A 15,139-nucleotide genomic window follows, 5' to 3' on the forward strand; every position below is an offset into this window, starting at 1 on the left:
GTGGCTTGCACCTGTAATCCCAGCACTTTAGGAGGCCGAGGTGGGTGGGTCACTTAAGGTCAGGAGTTCAGGACCAGCCTGGCCAACACAGTGAAACCCCATCTCTACTAAAAATACAAAAATTAGCCGGGCATGGTGGCGCGTGCCTGTAATTGCGGCTACTTGGGAGGCTGAGGCAGGAGAATCACTTGAACCCGGAGAGGTGGAGGTTGCAGTGAGCTGAGATGGCACCACCGCACTCCAGCCTGGGTGACAGAGTGAGACTGTGTCAAACAAAAGTAAACAAATATATGGGTACTGTGGCCTAGCCAAGTTGACATGTAAGATTAACCACTGCAGTTACTATCTTTCTCTTTGTAGCTTGAGGGAGATACTTTGAAGCTATGCTAATATCCTGTTTCTCCTTAAACTTTCGGCCACTAATTTTAGCATCTGTCCATGGAACTTGTCAACAATATTTATTGCTGTGGTGTTTGCCTGATGATGATTTTCTATTTTCTTCATTTCTTCATTTAGTAATTGGAATTCTATTATGAGGAAGGGATGTCTGTCCTCCCCATTTATATATTTGTTTATCTGTTTATTATTTATATCGGTATGGACTCATGTATATTATTTCAGTCCATGGGTTAAAATGCTATAAGGTCATTTTTTTTGTTGTTGCTCAAATTGTTCTAGCTTTGACCTTTAAGGGCCCCTTCAGGTTAGCTCCTGTGTTCTTTTTATAAGCACCATCTCTTTTTGAGCTTTTCCCAGTTTGTGAATCCACACAACGTTCCAGGTTCATCTTATAGTTTCCTTGCTCCAACTCAGGAATCAACCAGTTCTTTTATGGGCTGAGTGCTGGTTCCTACCATTGAAGAATGGTGTTTAGAACCTAAGACCTGGGCGGGGCACGGTAGCTCACGCCTGTAATCCCAACTCTTTGGGAGGCCGAAGCAGGTGGATCATGAGGTCAGGAGATCGAGACTAACACGGTGAAACCCCGTCTCTACTAAAAATACAAAAAATTAGCTGGGCGTGGTGGCAGGCACCTGTAGTCCCAGCTACTCGGAAGACTGAGGCAGGAGAATGGCGTGAACCTGGGAGGCGGAGCTTGCAGTGAGCTGAGATCACCCCACTGCACTCTAGCCTGGGCGACAGAGCGAGACTCCATCTCAAAAAGAAAAAAACAAAACAAAAACCCAAGACTCAGTGATTTTTTAAAAAAGCATCGTTTCTTATCTGCATCATAGAGTAATTGTGTCTCATATTCACATAGGCCCAGATGTAAAGAAGAAAACTGAAGAGGAAGATGTTGAATGTGAAGATGATCTCATTTTAGCGTGTCAGCCAGAAAGTTCGGTTAAAGCACTGGATTTTGATATCAGTGAAACTCGGACAGGTATAATGTTACTAACTAATTTCTTTTGTGGAGAGTGGGTTGGTAGTATTATGTATTGTTCTTTGAGATGATAGATAAATTTACTAATTTTCTCAGATTTTAGAAAGGAGTTACTAATTTGCAGATAAGATTAATTTTTTTCCTGCCTGTTGGCAATTTTGGTGTTTGCCAAGTCTTACCAGAATGGTAAGGAAAAAATGGAAATTTACTCTTTTCCCCCTGCTTTCTAGAGTTTTGATTTACTGATGGAAGAAATTGAAACTAAGAAAAGCTATTAAGGTTTTTGTTCACATCATGTTTTTATATTTCTATATTGAAATCCTTAGCTGTTTCCTGATGTCTCAGGATTAAATTTCAGTCTATGCTCACAAGTACAAATATATTAACTGAAAGTGCAGCCCCTGAAATTAAAGCTAGTAAAATGCCTTTAAGAGTTGTTTTTTGTGAGAGACGAGGTCTCGCTGCGTTGCCCAAGTTGACCTTGAACTCCTGGGCTCCAGTGATCCTTCCACCTCAGCCTCCAAGTAGCTGAGACTCTAAGCATGCACCGTTGTGCCCAGCTTGAGTTCAGTTTTTTTTTTTTTTCTTTGAGATAGAGTCTTGCTCTGTCGCCCAAGCTGGAGTGCAGTGGCACGATCTTAGCTCACTGCAGCCTTGCTTTCCAGGTTCAAGTGATTCTCCTGCCTCAGCCTCCTAAGTAACTGGGATTACTGGCATATGCCACCATGCCTGGCTAATTTTTGTATTTTTAGTAGAGATTGGGTTTCGCCATGTTGGCCAGGCTGGTCTAGAACTCCTGACCTCAAATGACCTGCCTACCTCATGCTCCCAAAGTGCTGGGATTATAGGCATGAGCCACCACGCCTGGCCTTGGTTTCATTTAAACAAATTTGTTTCATAATCGAGTAGTATTCAACATAAAAATAAGTTGCTGTGATACTATGTTTCATTTTACTATTTTAAAATTTTGAATGTTATGGTTAGTTTCCCTAAGCCTCTTAAGAAAACATAAGAGACCGGGGGAATATTCATTCTGTTTGAAGGTGAGGGGTTTCCTATGTCATTACACGGTAGCTTTTAAAAGGTGTTCTGAGTTTTAAGGCTTTTGAATGGTGTCCAGGACTAGTAGAAAGGAACAAAGAGGAAATGAAAGAGTGGGGAGCGTTCAGGGCTCTCATTTATGCTTCAACCTAAGTAGCTCCCATTTTAATCATTTATTTCAGTGTGAATTTGACATATGATATCTTTGGAAAACAGGATCTAGCATGAAAAGAGAAAGGGTAAAAATCATACTCATAAATAAATACTATCAATTGGTCAGTAGTTCATATTGACCCTAATACTGTATTTGACTTATTACTGTGTTAGTACAGTGGTAAAAATCAATTCAGGAAAAGGACAGTATCAGAGGGAAGATGTAAAACATCTTACATAAACCTACTTTCTTGTCTTGAATAACTTTTCATCCTAAGTGAGGCAGGTAGCAGTAGCCAGGATGATTAAGTCTCTCAACAGAATTGAGGGTTAATTTTTTTTTGGAGACTGAGTCTTGCTCTGCTGCCCAAGCTGGAGTGTAGTGGCACGAACTTGGCTCACTGCAACCTCTGCCTCCCAGGTTCAGGCAATTTTCCTGCCTCAGCCTCCCGAGTAACTGGGATTACAGGCTCATGCCACCATGCCCGGCTAATTTTTGTATTTTAGTAGAGATGGGAGTTTCACCATGTTGGCCAGGCTGGTCTCGAACTCCTGAACTCGGATGATCCACCACTCAGCCTCCCAAAGTGTTGGGATTACAGGCGTGAGCCACCACGCCCAGCCATGATTCTTAAACTTGTTAAGAGGTGTAATAACTGGAAATCATGATACTCTTTATGGAATACCAATTAGATGTATTACTGATGTATTTAATTCCATCATATGAAGTAGAAAGTTATATTAGCAGAAGGCATTATATTATAGCTACACAATATAAAGAATATAAATTCATATTTTCCCAATTCAGAGGTCTAACTACAGTGAAACTGATAAATAAGTTTTATATTAGCAGCTATAAATCTTTGTTTTCAGGACCCCTTTCCACTCTTAAAAATTATGTATTATATTAGATATTGTGCCAACTTACACTACTGACTGCAGCAGTACAGGATTTTAGTCCCAACCCACTGCTTTCCCTGGGTAACCTTGGCAGGTGGAAATCATTTATAAATCAAATATTTTAATCTTATGTACAATATACTTAGAAACTTTTTACTTAAAATTATAATTTACATTTAATGTTGGTAGATAATGATTAATAGTTATTTTAGTTGATTTGCCATGTAATTTACATTTCTTTCCCAGCTCCCCCCACCCCCATTTCATTTTTCTCAGTATTTGAATGTAAGGCTTTTTAAAAAATAAAGTTTCTTCTACATTTCTAGAAGTAGAAGTAGAAGAATTACCTCCGATTGATCATGGCATTCCTATTACAGACCGAAGAAGTACTTTTCAGGCACACTTGGCACCAGTAGTTTGTCCCAAACAGGTAAAGTTCCTTTGTCTAGCTCATTTGGATATTTTACTAAAATATCAGGTAAATGATTTTGCAATAATGCCCTTATTTTCACTTTTTTGTTTTATTTTCATATAAGATAAAAATTATTTGTTTATTTTTCTACTCCCTAATTACTGTGAATCACGGAAGGTTTGTTTTGTTTCTGTTTGTCTCTGCTTTCTTTCTTTTTTTTTTGAGATGGTGTCTCTCCTTGTTGCCCAGGCTGGTCTCAAATCTGGACTCAATCAGCCCTCCTGCCTCAGCCTCCCAATCCAAAGTATTGAGAACACAGGCATAAGCCACCTAGCCAGGCCTGTCACTGCTTTCAAAATTGTATCTAAACTCTGATTAGGGGTTAACCCTCTAATGAATCTTTAAATAAGAAACACTCATTGTGTTATAGAAAATTGTGATGCTTAATATCTTGTCGAAAAGAATTATTTGTCCTGTCGAATGGGAGTTCCGTGAAACTAAGTCCATTCCTCTGTTATTATTCAACAAAGGGGACAGTGGACAGACTGGCTAAACCCAGTCCTCCCTACCTGACTTACTTTCCTTTGTGCTTCTTGATCTTAAGTGACCTTATTTCCACCCACAGATATAAATGGAAGAGGTTTCAGCCGTAAACTATTCCTAGGTCTTTGTCTTTCTTATTCTCCTTTCAGCAGAATCCTTTTCTTCTTCCTTGCTTCTATAATGTAGCTCAGCTTACCTTCTTGATGTACGAGGCAATTTCAATACTACCTGTAAAGTTACATTTTTAAAAAAGTCTCATTTACCGCAAGTTTTAGGCATGAGTCTCTTCCTTTGGTCTTTGCAGCTACTCTACTCTTGAAGCTCTTTAAAGCCCTGGCCTTCAGGGATACAGCTCTTTGTACCAGGCTCTTTCACTCTCTGAAAGAGGAAGTTCTTTTCTGCATTGACCTGTGGTCAAGAGCATAACTTTTGGTGCGGACTTCTGGTCTTTTCTCTCAGGAATCCTATTTTGTCCCTGGCCCTTGGTCAAATCTTCTTCCCAGGGTCCTCCTGAGACATTCTAATTCTGGATTTGTTCATTCTGGATCCTCTCTCTGTTTCTGATCATAGTCACTTAGATTTACAGCATTATAATTTGTGAGAGCTGAAACCAATTTTAGAGGTCGTTGTCTATTTTGTTGATCAGAATCTGAGAACCTGAAAGATTATAAAATGATAAACAGAAGATTGCACAATTTGTGATCCAAATTGGTGTCCCCAGCTCTACCTCAGTCTTCCCTGCCACCAATATTTCTTCCATACTTCTTGCCGTTACAACATTCCTGAAAAATCTGACCGTGTATCACTGTTCTTTCTCTTATCCACGTTCGCCCATGTAATATTTGCTGATTTCCAATATCTACAAGGGAACATCTAAACTTACTACACAGATCCTTTGTAATATGGCCTTAGCTTATCATTCATGACACATCTTCTGTCATCTCATTCATACTCTAAGTTAAGCTGTGTAAAGCTTCCTGAACTTTTCTCTTTTTTGTTCCTGCTAGGGTTGCCAGATAAAATACAGAATACCTAGTTACATTTGAATTTCAGGTAAACATTATTGCATGGGACGTACTTATAGTAAAAAAATTACTTGTCGTTTATCTGAAATTCAGATTTAACTGGATGTCCTGTATTTTTATTTGCTAAATTTGGTCACCCAGTCCCTGTATTTGCATATAACCCTATTCTCTGTGTGGAATGTCTTCTTCCTGCCCCATCTTTCCTTTTGATACAGAAGAACTGCCACTTGTAAGACCTGGCTCATGTGACCTCCTCTATGAACCTTACTTGACTCCCAGAGAAAGCTGTGGTTTTATAACATTTGGAACATACCATTATTGTACACCTGCTACATTGGATGTATACATTTGGTAGATTTCAGAGCTAGTTTTTAGAAGTTTTACATAATACATTTAAAATTCCCTACACGGGGAACAAATTATCCCTTTGACATAGTAGTACCGAAATTCTTGTTGATAATTAGTGCTCAAAAATACCAGGTCTGTCATTTTTATATCAATTATGAGTACCAGTTTCTGTCCCTAAAATGAGAAGGAAACTTTGGAAATGACTTTTTCAGAGTATAGTAGACTCTGAGTGGCTATTTTAATACAGCATACTTTAAGGTATTTTTCTAGCATTTATTTACAGAGCAAATATAAAAAGCATACTTATTTATATTATTGCTGTTTTTAAGGTGAAAATGGTTCTTTCCAAATTGTATGAGAATAAGAAAATAGCTAGTGCCACCCACAACATCTATGCCTACAGGTGAGTAATCATCACAAGTGTTAGTATATGCAATTTGTAAAAAATAGAGGGAAATGATACATGATTTTAGAAAATAATAACTATTATGTATTTTTTCCATCGTAAGAGTAATAGACATGTAGAATACTTGGAAACTGCAGAAAAGAACTGAAGGGACACATCTGGCATTTTCTGCCATCAAATGTAACTGACAATATTTTGGTTTTTGTTTTGTTTTTTTTCTATGCAAAGGTTATTTTTTCTCAATGCTTTACCCTTGTATCCTGTTTTTTTCTTAATTAAACAAAAGCACCTTTTCGTGTTGTTGTAACTGTTTGATAACTACCGTTTAGTGGCTGTATAATATCTGAGGCGCCACACTACAATTTAACCATTCATTTCCTCTTAGTTTTTCATGTTTTTCACGATTATAAAGAGTGGTCCAGGGAACAGCTCTGTATACTTTTTAGGTTATTTTCTCAGGATAGGTTCTGGTTGCTTGAGATTCTTTTTTGAAATGAAATGGGACTATACTAAAAGGAAGAAAGAATTCTTAGAAGTAGAATTTTCAAAAAGTGTGAGCAATTTTGAAACTATTGATATATAGCCAAATTTCTTGCAAAGGTTTCATTTTGTTTTGGTTTGGTTTTTGAGACAGGGTCTCCCTCTGTTGCCCAGGCTGGAGCACAGGGGTGCAATCTTGGCTCAAGCGATCCTCCCACCTCAGCCTCCAAAGTTAGCTGGGACTATAGGAGCGAGCCACCATGCCCGGCATGATTTGTATATTTTTTGTAGAGCCAAGAGTTCCGCCATGTTGCCCAGGCTGGCCCCAAACTCCTGAGTTCAAGTGTTCTGCCCACCTCGGCCTCCCAAAGTGTTAGGATTTACAGGTGTGAGCCCAAAGGTTTTTAAAACCAATTTATGCTCCCATAAGCAGTGAAGTAAGAGTATTTCTTTTACGACCTGAGTTTCGGCTTTGAGAATTCAGGTTTTTATATGCATCTTTGCTGACTTGTAAGTGAAGAGATGAAGGGCATTTGAAAAACGCAAATTTATAAGACTTTAAAAGAACATAGTTTAGGCCTAAAATAAATCAGGACACAGGGACTTGGTATAAATTTAAAATGTGATTGAGACTGTTTGTAGAATCTAGGCTATCTGAAATTGAAACTCAAAAACTCATCATTTTGAGTAGGTAAGTTCTTAATATTACTAATTTCACATCTCTTTAAGTGCCAAAACTTACTTACAAACAATTATTTGTAGTGTAATTCCCCTCTTAATAGAGTATCACTGGACAGAATTTTAATGTTTTCTTAATCAGTTATGACCTTCAATAGGAAAATGAGAAATTAGACTACTCTCAGTCATTAGAATGGGCTGTAAAAATTGTAATGTTCATTTATTCTACCTGTTTTTTGAGTGCCTACTCTGTGCCAAAACTTTATGTACATTAACTCTGGTTAGTTAGCAATTCTACCACTGTAGAAAGGTTAGCTTTTCAAGATCCCATAGTTAAGTGATAAAGCTAAATTTGATAATCCAATTTCATTTGTTTTCTTTATTTGACTCCTCCATGGCTGTGACTACAGCTTCAACAATCTTATATCTAAGCTATGTGAAAAAAGAAAAAAGGCACTCATAGTATTTTAACTTTAATGTTCATAGTAGGTGGTCAGTAAATATTGAGTGGGTGGATGGATGGAGGGAAGGAAGGATGAGTGAATGAATGAATGTGACGGCTGTAAGATAACATAATTGACTTAGGTGTGTAGATGGGCTTTTATAGCTTTTAGTATTTACATTAAAAGTTTACAGCTTTTTATGGCCAGAGCTGGGGAGATGTCTTTACAACATTTGCCCAGTTCCACATGATACCATTGTGGGGCCCTAAGAAATCCACCAGATGGCATACTGTAACTGACACTATTTTTTTTTTTTCAATCTCTAGCACTTATTTGCCAAGCTTATTTTACTGTATTGTAGGCCTACATTATTATTTCAAATATAACTTTCTAGATAGTTTAAGTGATTAAAAATACCATGACTTGTCTCTAATATTAGTAAGCATCCAGAGGAAAATTTAAATCTTTGCATTCTTAGAAGAAAATAGAGAAATGCTTGATGGCTGCAATAAGATGAGAGGAAAGTATAAAATATTACCTTATGTTGGTTTTGTTGCCTTCATCTTTTTTTATATGCTTTTTGTTTCACTACATCTTAAGGCTCTTTGAAGACAGATGCATGCCACTTACTTCTTTTGTAATATGTCATAGTACGTGTTGCTTCTATACAGTATATTCTCAATAAATGTTTTTCAATGATTGCTCTCGGTAGCTTCAAGGTTAAATGAAGTAAGGGGAATGTCACATGTATAAATTCACATAATAGCAACTTTTCTGATATAAAGGAGATGCCTTTGATGTCTAGCTTTCCCAAGTATATAAAAAGGCAAACATACTGGATAGTAAGCCATCAGTGAAAATATATCTAATATAATACATATTTCAAGAAGGATTTAAAAAAATGAATATGCCAATTTTGGAAGTAATCAAAATGATCACAAATATTGAGGAATAACTTTTATTATAATATTTTAGGTTCAAAGTGTAATGCTGTTACCTGTATTTGCAGAATATATTGTGAGGATAAACAGACCTTCTTACAGGATTGTGAGGATGATGGGGAAACAGCAGCTGGTGGGCGTCTTCTTCATCTCATGGAGGTAGGTGTAAGTTAAACTATCAGTCCTGTTCTGTACAAGCCATAAAATTTCTCAATAAAACAGAGCTCCATTTAATAATAGCTAAGTCAGTTGAACTATGTAATATAAGATAGGTTTGATTTAATTAGTAGTTGATGTTAAAATATTGATTGAATGAAAATTTTAACCAGTGGATGTGGGACAGAAAGCAAATAATTAATAAGAAGTGCTGTGCTTTCAAGATACAGACAATAGAAGATTGTCTTCAACTTTGGGGACACTCTTTGTTTTTTTGACAATTTCCTTCTCTTTATTTTTCCTATTCTTTCTTTATGGAACTCCTGTAAGTTGGATATTGGAACCTCTGGATAGATCCAGAATTTTTTTTTTTTTTTTTTTGAATTAAGTTGTCCATCTCATTGTCTTTATATTCTGAGACATTTTCTTGACTGTTGTCCAAAATTTCTGTTGAATTTAAAATTTTTTTTAGCAACCATATATTTAATTTTTAAGAGTTCTTTCTTGCTTTCTGTTTTTCCTTTTTAAGAATCTCCTGTTCTGTTTTATGGCTCCAATATCTTCTAGAATTTCTCCGATTATATTAATTAGAGTTTCTTTTTTAAGATGTTCTCACCCCTAAAAAAATTCTTCCTGGTCCATTTTAGTTTGTTTATCTTGTCCTTTCTCTTTCATGCTGCTGGATTTTCTTCATCTGTCTGGTGATCATTTATTGTTTATTAATTTTAAGATTGGATTGTTTTTTTCCTAAGGTAGTTACTTGGTTTTTTCTGCTCTTGTATGTGAAGGTTTATTTTCTAACAAGGCCTTTCCCTTGAATAGGAACTGTGTTTGTGAGGCAGGCCTGTAAACTGGCCGGCTTCACATTAAGGGCAGCATTTGACAGATGTCAAACTGATGAAGACAGCCAGGCATGGTGGCTTACGCCTGTAATCCTAGCACTTTGGGAAGCCGAGGCGGGGAGATCACTTGAGCCCAGGAGTTCGAAACCAGCCTGGGCAACATGGTGAAACCCTGTCTCTACCAAAAAAACACAAAAATTAGCCGGGCATGGTGGTGCATGCACCTGTAGGTCCCAGCTACTTGGGAGGCTGAGGTGGGAGGATCACTTGAGCCCAGGAGGTGGAGGTTGCAGTGAGCCAAGATTGCCCCACTGCACTCCAGCCTGGGTGACAGAGCGAGACTGATCTAGATCTCAACTGATGAAAACCTTACTAGTAGCCCCAGGGATTGATGCCTCGTGCAGCGCCTGTAGCTTTGTTCAGAAGCAGGGTGTTTGTTGTTGTTGTTATTTGGCCTAGTGGTAAAATGCTGCCTAAATTTATCTGTTCTGGTTGAAGTCACCAGGAACTAGAATCCTACCTGCATGGTCTCCCCTTCACTCTGTCCAGTTGCCCCAAATTTGGGGATTTGAGGACATTTGTGAAACACACAAGTGATGGTTTTCCAGATTCCCTTCTGTTCTTTCATTTCACTGCCTGAATTGTTAATAATCTCACTCAGTGCCTACTCATATGACTCTACCATTAAAGTCACTGGGAAATTTTATGTGCAATTTTATATATGGGTTATTTCTTTCTCCTTTTTTAAAACTCATGTTTGTACATGTCTGTCTATGTATCTAATTATGCTTCCAAAAAATAACAGATTTTGAATGTGAAGAATGTCATGGTGGTAGTATCACGCTGGTATGGAGGGATTCTGCTAGGACCAGATCGCTTTAAACATATCAACAACTGTGCCAGAAACATACTAGTGGAAAAGAACTACACAAATTCACCTGTAAGTGGCTCCTCATACTATATCTAGAGAATTTCTTATCACTGCCTGGGAGTTTTTTAAAAAGACAGAAGAGAATGAATCAGAATGTGGGTGGTGAATTGATAAAACCTTTGGACTAAGAATCTGGAGACCTAGACTCTAAACAGTGTGTCTGGCCAGTCACGTGACTTTGGACAGCTCACTTCATCCCTTCGCACCTTGATTTCATAGGTTCATAAAATTTTATAATTAGAAAAACCTTTTAAGACCAACTAGGTTCCACCCCTAAAATTGAGCCCCAGAGTGGTTGTAGCTGATATTATATCAGACTAGATGTTCTTTAAACATCTATAAAATTCTGAAATTCTCCGTTAGTGTCAAAGCATCTCCCCCTCCACCGGCATACCTTTAGATGCTTTCTTCCTTTTTTCTTTTTTTTTTTGAGACGGAGTCTCGCTGTGTTGCCCAGGCTGGAGTATAGTGGCACGATCTCGACTCACTGCAACCTCCGCCTCCTGGGTTGACGCCATTCTCCTGCCTCAGCCTCCCGATTAGCTGGGACTACAGGCTCCCGCCACCACACCTGGCTAATTTTTTTGTGTTTTTAGTAGAGATGGCGTTTCACCATGTTAGCCAGGATGGTCTCGATCTCCCGACCTCGTGATCCGCCCATCTCAGCCTTCCAAAGTGCTGGGATTACAGGCATGAGCCACCGTGCCTGGCCCTCTTCCTTTATACTTTGAGTTTATTTTGTTTCATATTTTAGTTATGTTCATATCTGCCTTATTTAAATTTTACTGCCTTGGGAAAGTGGGACAATAGATGAAATAATATTGAAATTATTCAAACATAAATCTACTAGATAAATAAGGTTTCCTTGATTATTCTTGATTGTTTAAAATTAGCCTATAAGTGAAAGTACCCTGCAAAACACAGAAATGACACATATGAAAGTGATTATACCCTCACTATAACATATGTACATACATAGATGTATGAATATATGTAGAATGTGTATATATAAATATTTTCTAAGTGATTAGATTTAAGTTTTAGTCTTTATGTAAATGAAGAGATGCTGCACTGATTTGTGTCTTTTTCAGGAGGAGTCATCTAAGTCTTTGGGAAAGAACAAAAAAGTAAGAAAAGAGAAGAAGAAGAATGAACATTAATACCTGAAACTATAGGAAAGGTTAATTTGCCTATAATTATATATACATTCCGTAGTCATCAAGGAATATATTGTGCAGAGAGAGTATCCTTGACTGCTCAAGTCAGCCAATTCAGCATGGATACCAGCATTAGCTTTCCTTCTTTGGTTATATCATCTGCCAAAAATAGAGAACTTATGATCTATTCATGTGTGTTTCAGGCTTATTTGGGAGAACTAATTTGAACTTAATCACCACTTCATCTAATTTTAGGAAGGTAACAGTTGCCCAGGGCAGTACCTGAATTAACTGTCCATTTCAGTGCATGTCAAGTGCCTTTGTTAGGTGGAGAAGAAGCGTCTCTAGAGGAATATAAATACCTGATTTCTTGTCATCGAGATTCTTGTACTGTTAAATGAATATTGCCTTTTACTGCTCTTTATGGCTTACTGGAATAGGAGCTCATTTATGATTGATCTTGGAGAGTTTCTTCTTGTGATTTTAGTTCGTAAGTATGTCACCTTTCATTTTATAGTGTTCATCATTGAGTAATGGATTAAGTGAAAATTCAGGAGTATCCATCTGCAGTTATGTGCTGAGGTGATAATTCATCCAACATATTTGTTAGCATAAATATTATGCCTCAATTTCTGTTGCAAATTGGTGATTGTGAAATTTCAGAAAGTGATTTTCTAGTCTCTGCTTTTTTTGTTTAATTGTGATGTAAGCAATAACTATGGCGTGTCGGTAGTCTCCTTCCACCCCAGAAATGTGTTGGTGTAACATTCTCATTTCTTATAACAACCTGGAAGTACCTTTCTTGTGATCTTCACTGAGGAATTAGAACTGTGATAGAAGCTAGGCTGTGGTGAATGGGACATTTGTAGAGTGGGATAGAGGTGGCAGAATGACCCTGGTGTAGGGTGGAGTGTGTTGTGTAGTTACATCAATTTGATGCATGCTTCCCATGTGCGCTCCAGACAGCTTTCTCAGTTCCAAGATTTTGTAGAGAGAAGGAGCAAACCTTTTCATTGGAAAAACAGAAACAACCCTCCCACCCATTTTTTTCCCTCTATTCATCAAACCTTTATGTTTTGTTCATCTTCCCGTTACCTCTAGGCATTTAGACAATGAAATTTACCTTTGAGATATGACAATAAGTGATTAACTGCTTGCTTTCAGATGTAATGGCGAACAGTTGTTAAAAGTTATTAACTGATCACAGATTTGCCTGGACTTCACTTCCCAGGGAGGGAACAGAAGTTAGGAGACAACTTTGGGATGGTGCTAGAGCAGGGAAAGCACAGAGCATTGGACAAACAGGTCTTTTTCTCTTTTCTCTGATGTTTTACCTTTAAAAGATTCAACATCCTTACTGTTGGTATTTTTAGTAAGGTTATAGTAAATAACTTTACACCTGGATGGGTTCTGATATATAAATTCTAAATTATATTTGTTATAACTATATTTTATGTTGTATGTTATCAAGAGTCATCAGAGAATGACCTTTTTGTGTTTGGAACACTTAAACCTCAGGTTCCATGAAAAGTGTGTTTTGTGTTTTAACTGTTAAAATACTTTTAAAAGTTATTTATTTTACATAATTAAAGAAGTTAAAAACTATTAACATTAAATAATTTCACAATTTCAACATGTCAGACCTATGAAGGGAGATAGAAAACAATGAGAAAGTTATTTTTGCTCCTTTATACAGAATTGTTAACTATATTTTACTAACTAAAAAACTCTAGTATTCTTTACCTAAAGTCAATTGACTGGTAAGAGGGAGAGATGCAAAATTCTTCAGTTCTGAACTCAGAGCTATTTCACACTCTACTCTTAATGGAAACTTGAATTAATGATAGATAGTATTTTTTCCCTCTATTTAAAATTTTTGTCTTGATTAGGAGATTTTTCAGTTCTTCGTATAATAATTTTCTACAATGAGACCTATGCTACGGCATATTTTGCTTTATTTAAAATTTTTTTTAGAGATGAAATCTTGCTCCGTCCAGATCTGAGGCTGGAGTGCAGTGGCGTGATCATGGCCCACTGCGGTCTTGACCTTTCAGCCTTTCAAGTAGCTGGGATTACAGGCGTGTGCTACCATACCTGGCTAATTTTTAAAATTTTTTGTAAAGATAGGGTCTTACTATGTTGCCCAGGCTTGTCTTGAACTCCTGGCCTCAAGCGATCTTCCTGCCCAGGTGTTGGAATTATAGGTGTGAGCCACCATGCCTGGCCTGCTTTGACATATTTTATAGTGTATTAATTACAAATAGTCTCCGTATGCCAGAATATAAAAGCAAGTATTAACTACTTTTTAGATGGGAATTGCAGAAACTGCATCAAAAGTATGCTTTGAGGTATATATGATGAAACAGCCTTTCTGAAAAGAATTATATCAAACTAATTACAACCAAGAAATAATAGCATGAAGCATATACTGTTTGGAGGACAGGAACATTTTGGGGGAAAATTACATGATCACCTCTGATTCCACTATCCAGAGATAGGCATTATTATTAATATTTGATATGTACATCCTTACATTATTTTTTTCTTATGCATGATTTTATATAGCTATTTTCTTTCCATAAAAATGGTATTAAACTGTATATACTGTTTTGTAGCCTACATATTTCATATAGAAGTATATTGTTAACATTTTCCATGTCAATAAATATTCTTCTATGGCTTACATTTCTTATGGCTGCATTGTATTCTGTCTTCTCAGTATTTCATATTATACTAACTAGTCCTCCACTTATTTCCAATTTTTAAGTTTTTTTCAACTTTTCACTGCTATAAACAACTGTGAAAACCTACATCATTTGCAGATTTTTGTTATCTTTTATTATTTCTTTAGGAAAAGCTCCTAGATACGGAATTTCTTGGTCAAGGTTTGTACATTCTAATAGCTTTTGATTAGTTGAGTCAGATTGTCCTCCAGGAAAGTGTTATCAGTGATTGCTCCATTAATACTGTGTTGGAATATACTTAATACTAGCCAAAGATGGGAAAAAATAGGCAGTTTGCTTGATAACTCCCAAGATTCTTTCTAAAAAAATAACCTTTTTGGCCAGGCAGTGTCTGACGCCTGTAATCCCAGCACTTTGGGTGGCTGAGGCAGGCTGATCACTTGAGGTCAGGAGGCTGAGACCAGGCTGACCAACACGGTCAAACCTGTCTCTACTAAAAATACAAAAAAAATTAGCTGGATGTGGTGTTGGACACCTGTAATCCCAGCTACTCCAGGGGGGCTGAGGCAGGAGAATCACTTGAACCCGGGAGGCGGAGGTTGCAGTGAGCCAAGA

The 15,139-nt window shown here is 37.3% G+C and overlaps 1 protein-coding gene across 2 annotated transcripts in view; it reads left to right on the forward strand.

The window, feature by feature from the left end:
* IMPACT (impact RWD domain protein) overlaps window positions 1-14,529 on the forward strand; it is a 31,460-nt gene extending 16,931 nt beyond the window's left edge. For both annotated transcript variants that reach the window (XM_010383208.2, XM_010383210.2), the window contains exons 6-11: window positions 1,262-1,384; window positions 3,805-3,908; window positions 6,136-6,209; window positions 8,823-8,913; window positions 10,558-10,692; window positions 11,775-14,529. In XM_010383208.2, the coding sequence (XP_010381510.2) occupies window positions 1,262-1,384; window positions 3,805-3,908; window positions 6,136-6,209; window positions 8,823-8,913; window positions 10,558-10,692; window positions 11,775-11,843 (596 nt within the window). In that variant the 3' untranslated portion in view covers window positions 11,844-14,529. The remainder of the gene's footprint in view (window positions 1-1,261; window positions 1,385-3,804; window positions 3,909-6,135; window positions 6,210-8,822; window positions 8,914-10,557; window positions 10,693-11,774) is intronic.
* Window positions 14,530-15,139: the final 610 nt, after the last annotated feature.

This window comes from Rhinopithecus roxellana, chromosome 21, assembly GCF_007565055.1.
Source record: "Rhinopithecus roxellana isolate Shanxi Qingling chromosome 21, ASM756505v1, whole genome shotgun sequence".
In the NCBI taxonomy this organism is placed as follows: domain Eukaryota; kingdom Metazoa; phylum Chordata; class Mammalia; order Primates; family Cercopithecidae; genus Rhinopithecus; species Rhinopithecus roxellana.